This window comes from Alosa pseudoharengus, unplaced genomic scaffold (genome assembly GCF_046254945.1).
Source record: "Alosa pseudoharengus isolate Yale_2024_CS ecotype anadromous, Long Island Sound unplaced genomic scaffold, YU_APseudo_1.1 YU_APseudo_1.1_scf_18, whole genome shotgun sequence".
Classification (NCBI taxonomy): Eukaryota; Metazoa; Chordata; class Actinopteri; order Clupeiformes; family Clupeidae; genus Alosa; species Alosa pseudoharengus.
Window position 1 is genome coordinate 23,982,226 of NW_027468650.1, and position 6,265 is coordinate 23,988,490.

The window sequence follows — 6,265 nt, forward strand, 5'->3', positions numbered from 1 at the left end:
ACAACCAAGTCTTTTTACCATCAAAAACAAAATCAGCAACAAAACAATATACTATATATATCCCATATAGATTACCATGATTTCTTTTACAAGTACAGTATATATCCGTTTACATTCTAGAGTTATAGTTTCATATAGTACAGTAGTAAAAAAAATGGGCAATGTCTTTCTGACGTTGCTGAGAGTTTCATAAGCTTTAAGGTCACTGTGTGGAACAGAGTGTAAAAGAGCACCTCCTGAAAGTACATACTCCCCCAGTTGGACACTGAAACCAATTAAACCTCCCTCTAATTCCAAGAGTGTAGGTCTTGTAAAAGAGGGTCACATTGATTTTCCTAATGGCCATTTTCATGCAGTTACACGCCATTTGCTTTCTGCTGCAGCTGTATGGGAGACCTTGGTGACCATGGGAACAGGGTCTGAGAGAGAAAGAGAGACGGAGAGAAGAGGAGGAGGAGAGTGCAAATTGGCGCTGATGTCATCGGCTTGCACCTGTCTTTGGCGGCTCAAAGACTTTTGAGAAGTGACTGGGAAACCAGGCTGGCCAAATAGTGACCTTTAATGTGCTCACTGACAGACAAGAGGAGATTTCTCCTCTTCTACAAAGCCTTCTGACTTGACATCATTTAAATTATTAGCAATTAGTTTTTTCTAAAAAAATAAAAAATAAAACTTTTTTGTCCATATGACATCTGTTGTGGGTTTGTTACCGTGGCAACACATCATACTGTAACTGTCTACTCAACGCGTAAAACAAACAGAGAAATAAATCTAGAGGTTTACAGAGAAGACCTTGCGTGTTAGAGCTATATTGATGTCCCTTGGATCACACACACACACACACACACACACACACACACACACACAAACAGTGATGGATACCCAAAAAATGAAAAGAGATGGTTGTGTGCCAATATGTTTCTATCATAGTACATAGACACGGGAATTGAATATCAGCCAGATGACAAGTTCAAGGATGATCCCTCTTTCAGGGTGCGCACACACGGGAGACGCAGCTGATGTGCCGTTTTCATGTGAAAGAAAGACTCAGGAGCTACGGGATTACTGGAACCCTGAGAATGTGTCCTTGGATTAGGGAGCATTCCTGTCCTGTGAGGGAGAGAAATGTGAGAAACACTTGGGCCCTGAGAGAGAGAGAGATGCACTCTCTTGCCTCTTTTTCATCTGGTTACAGAAAAATGGCTTTACCTTGAGGGGGGCATAAAAACAACAGGCCCCATGTGTGGACAGTAAACACCCTTAAAAAAGATTTTTTTCACCTGAAACATGTTTTTTCTATTCCACCTACAGGTGGCAACTAAGGACATATTGAGGAGTTATTATTTTTTTGCAGCATGACCTATAGTGAGGATCATATGTCTTTTCTACACAAAAAGGAGTCACAGAGGCACATTACTTCTCCACAGCCACTTTAATGTGGATCTCACTTCAAATGCACTACTCCCTTTTTTGCAATTCAAACAATCAATTGTATAAGCTATATACCATAAGATGAACAGCACAATGTCAAAGTCTCCCTTAGCAAAGCCATCACAATAAACATAACTGATAATGGGAATTACATAGGACATTGATTGCTTTATGTCATGAGAAGCTCTCTGAGTGGTTGCAGAGTGCCATAGACACTAGAGCTGTTTATAGTACTCCTTCCAAGAGCTCACTAGACTTGGCAGAGACCCTCGGTTAAAACCAAGCGTGCTTCTCAGCTGTGCTGTTGGATAATGGTTGGCCAAGGGCAGCAATTGTGATGAAAAATCATAATTTCATACCAATTAAAATGGGATGCACATTCTCTCAGATATCAGATTTGCTGGAAAACACTGTAAGATACTGCAAACAGTTCCTGTGGGAAGATTTTTGCAATCACATGTCGTGACACTACACCAGTGAAAATGCATACAGTACAGTATAGTACACATAGAATACATTCTTAAAAGCAAGTCTTAAAAAAAAAAAAAAAAAGAATGAGCATGAAACATAACGAGACAAGCTATCAACATAGTAATTAGCACAGAGTCAGGTGGGATAGTATTACTTCCCCACTTCTCATGTGCTGCATTTCTCACTGTTGCTCGCTCTCTCTGTGGTTTAGTTGGTCTTGAAACCAAGAGGTTGATGGACAAAGTGGAAACACTGGACGGGCGCTAGCACCCGAGGCTATCAGTTACAGAATCAGAAATGTCTTCTGGCGCCAAGGACATTTTTATTTCCTCATCTTTGAAGTTCTAGAGAAACTAACGCGCAGGTTCGACAATACTAAGGTTTCCGATAACACAGCTAATTTCTCCCTGGATGGGGATAAAATGTTCAACTGCACAGAAAAAAACGCCAAAGAGAAAGAAAGAATTGCGGCAGGCTATCAGTCAAACTTGATCAGCTGATCCCATAGAGGTCATTAATAAGGCAACCTTGAAGTGGGTGGAAATTAGATTGATACATCTTTTCATTCTAATGACATACATTTCTCCCTGGAAAAGAAGACATGCAGCACCAGTAATGAAGAGGAAATGAAGTTGGGCCAGGGCATTAATATTCAACCCCTGAAACACATGTGTGCTGATTAATGTTGTTTTAAACACATTTCTTTCCAAACCACTATGGAATAGCACTGGCCTTAACTGACCAGATCCAAAGAATCCTTCAAGTCCACACACGAAAAACATTAAAAAAGACAAGTTATCCTATAAAAACAACTAGCCTTCATTCATTTTGCATTCTCACAAAGACAAAAAGGAACAATCTGATGAGGTACTATTGACATGTTTCAAGCAGCTGTCTTCAGTTATGAAGGTGTCTTTAAGTGTAGCCTACAAATAAAGATGCAAGATAGAGCTAGAGATAACCATAGACTGTGAGATGAAACATGCTTATGGTCTGACAAAACCAGGTCCAGACGACCAGATCCATCCCAGGCTAAGGCCGCATCTGGCCCATCGCTATACCTTCTACCGGTGGCCATCTATCTGGGACCATCCCGAGTACTTTCCCACTCTGTGTGCCAATGGGTGGCTCCTCTAAGGCTTCGTTCACACGGGGGCTCTGCCACCTCTCCCCCAGTTCCTCCACCGCCTCATCACTCCCCTCCCCACCCTACACCACCGCACCCCCCCTGCCTGCTCCAGATGTGACAGCCGAAAGTGCCGACAGCTGTAGCCAATGCACATCAGCCGTATGTGAAACCACGCTACACACGGTGAAACTAGATAGCTCTGTGAAAGTGGCCTGCTGGATTAGAGATGTTTGATAAAGGTTTTCAGATGATTCTGTTACACAAGCACTCCTGCACAAACATGGGGACATGGAGGGCATGGTATAGGAAGTGTAGATTATGTAGGTCTTTTAACTGTGGTGCTCATCCACAAACATCTTTTTGGCTTAAGCAAATCATTTTCTGCATTCATGACAAACTATGGTTATTTAACAGTTGTCAGAATGTCATCACTTATATTTTGATGGGTTAATACACATACTAATGTATATCTAGTTATATATCTGCCTTGCAGTCCTGTTGTTTTTCATTTATTCAAATAAACGTTTAAGATGTTATGATATGCCTTCCTGGTCACACCTATCAAGATGTGTCCATGTGTGTGACTGTCCTCACAGACCAGTCAAAATCCTTGATTATGTAAATCTGGGGATGATGTTCAGCCTAGGAATGATGGTTGAAGAAAAAAGGGGTGGGGAGAAGACCCCAGAGTCCCTTACATTTAAATCTGCTGTGAGCGGGAGGGAGGACAGAGTTTCACTTTTGAAGGGCGCAGAGTAGGCTACTTAGAACAAGTTCATTAACGCAAAAGCGCACTGTCTTTTTAACAGTGGCTTAACATCACTGGAGGACGCAAACATGTAAAAATTCTGGGCTCAAAGATTTTTGTTATGATATGTCTCTACATTATAGCTGCCTGGTAGGCTAGGCTATGCCTCTGAAAGTTTTAATTTCCAATAATCTGAGAATGGATGGTTTTAGACAACATCTGCTGGAGTAGCTGTTGATAAAGTCGTGATAATTTCAATACAGACTCTTCAATTTATCCTAGGGAAGCTTCAACCTCATCTGGCAAGGAACAGGTGCATTAGCAATGTCAACCGGGTCACTGAGTGATGCTGAGGACATCCACGAATTACCTGTTTTACAGCTGAATGCGCAGAGTAGACGGCCCACGCGGGACATGACATCGGAGTCACTTCTCCACTCAAGAGATAACTCTGAGGACGAATTCTGCATAGACGACAGTTACGAGGGGAAAAGCAAACGGCCGAAGACCAGCGCCAACGGTAAACAGGGGAAAAACCAATCGGATGGCCGCCAGACTCAAAGGAACGCCGCCAACGCCAGGGAGAGGGCGCGAATGAGAGTGCTTAGCAAAGCCTTCTCAAGACTGAAGACGAGTTTGCCGTGGGTACCGGCAGACACCAAGCTCTCCAAACTGGACACGCTGCGACTTGCCTCCAGCTACATTTCTCATCTGAGGCAGCTCTTGCAGGAGGACCGTTATGAGAACAGTTTTGTGCATCCGGTAAATTTGGTATGAGACCAAAATGATTTCAACGAAGAAAAGTCTCTGCAACAGTCCCGTGTTGTATGTTAGTCTTTAAACAGATCTCCGCTATGTGAAATATGATAGAACTACAGTAGTTGAATTTTCCATGGACTTTCGTGTGTAGGCTGAATGTATAGCCACCTGTTGTGCATGGTAACTAATATTCAGCAGGCCATGCTCCATTCTTCTGGATGGTATTATATCCATATCATAATGAATTGTTATGCCAGAACAACTCAAACAAGTCATAGTCTGTGCCTCCTTAAGACCAGACTTGGACAACTCTCAACTTTTTCTCACAAGTTGTTTTCTGGTGTTCTACATACCATGCATTTCTTTTCCAGACTCTGGCAAATCAACCTCAATCCCATTTTGTTGTGTACTCTCTCTGTCCACAGACGTGGCCCTTCGTGGTCTCAGGCAGACCAGAGGACAGCAAAGAGATCGCCACCGCTGCCAGATTGTGTGGGGCTACTGCATGAGTGATGCCTGCTGGAGACATGCTGGACTTAGTCTTCCCACAATCGTATTTATCACATTCTGTCCACTGATGGCTGCATTTCTTGAACTCAGTCTCAGTTTACAAACTGCTTTGAAATCTCAAATGTGTTACGAAATCTAACATAGGAATTTGTTACTGTGACTATTTATACCTAATGTTTCCATATGGCGACAGGTTGTCTAGACCTGCTAGAGGTTGGACTGCATTTTTACGGACACTACTATTTCTTTATGTTTTTACAGTATGTGTGTATCTCCCAGTTGGCAATTCATTCTATTGCATTGTCATCTCAATGAGAGTCAAGTAATCTCAAGCAATATGTTTTCATAAGATTAATGTTTATGTCATGATACATATAATGTAGCCTCTTCCAGTTGACCCACATAATGACATTATGCCTGTGACCTTTTCTGATTATTGACATTTTTAAATGAGTATACATTGGAGGTTTGCAAAATTTTGTGTGACATTGTCAATATCTTTTTTCCTAACTCTTAAGTCACATTAAAATCTTAACCGCACTCCTCAGGCTCTCACCCACTACGAATTCTGTTGGGCTACAACTATTTGCATATCTTCCACGTGGCCCTGAGATATACTCCGAGGTCCCATTATGGTGTAGCGTACTTAAGGAAGAGTGCTTCAATACACTTGCATTCAGTATGGCAATGTGAAGGATTCAGGTTGTTAGTTTCATTAGGCTGTTTCCCACTGATAAGTGTGCTGAAATATTGATGTTACTGTGGGAGGCCCATAATTTACTTAGGAAAGTTGTACTCATTATTTCTGTGGTTTGAGTGTGGGTCCTCTACACTATAGCACTTATGACAAACTGCAAAACTTCTTGTCATTGAACTGCAGTCCCATGTTGAGGTACATGGAATGTACTGTTGTGTATCTTTTTATTTCTGTTAAAAATTACATTATATTTTTAGACCCCTGAGACATTTATTTGAAAATTGTAATAATTTGTATGCATGACAAGTTGGAACATAAAGTATACAGACAGCATGCAGTCTATTTATTTCATATTGACAGGCAGATGTCCACATATTTTTTATTTATTATAGCGCCCAGCCAATAGATATAAACAACAGCTCAATATCCAATATTTTATCACAGGTTTGTGATCTATCATTCATTGTATTTCAGTGACAATCTCCAAATACAATTAACTCCTTATAGTGATTTTAATGAA

General features: G+C 41.3%; 1 protein-coding gene across 1 annotated transcript; it reads left to right on the forward strand.

Moving 5' to 3' along the window:
- The first annotated feature begins 3,785 nt into the window (after positions 1–3,785).
- On the forward strand, positions 3,786–6,005 carry msc (musculin (activated B-cell factor-1)). Its single transcript, XM_076291324.1, has 2 exons — positions 3,786–4,550; positions 4,964–6,005. The coding sequence occupies exons 1-2, from the start codon at positions 4,104–4,106 to the stop codon at positions 5,045–5,047; spliced, it is 531 nt and encodes a 176-aa protein (XP_076147439.1). The 5' UTR covers positions 3,786–4,103; the 3' UTR covers positions 5,048–6,005.
- The last annotated feature ends 260 nt before the right edge of the window (positions 6,006–6,265 follow it).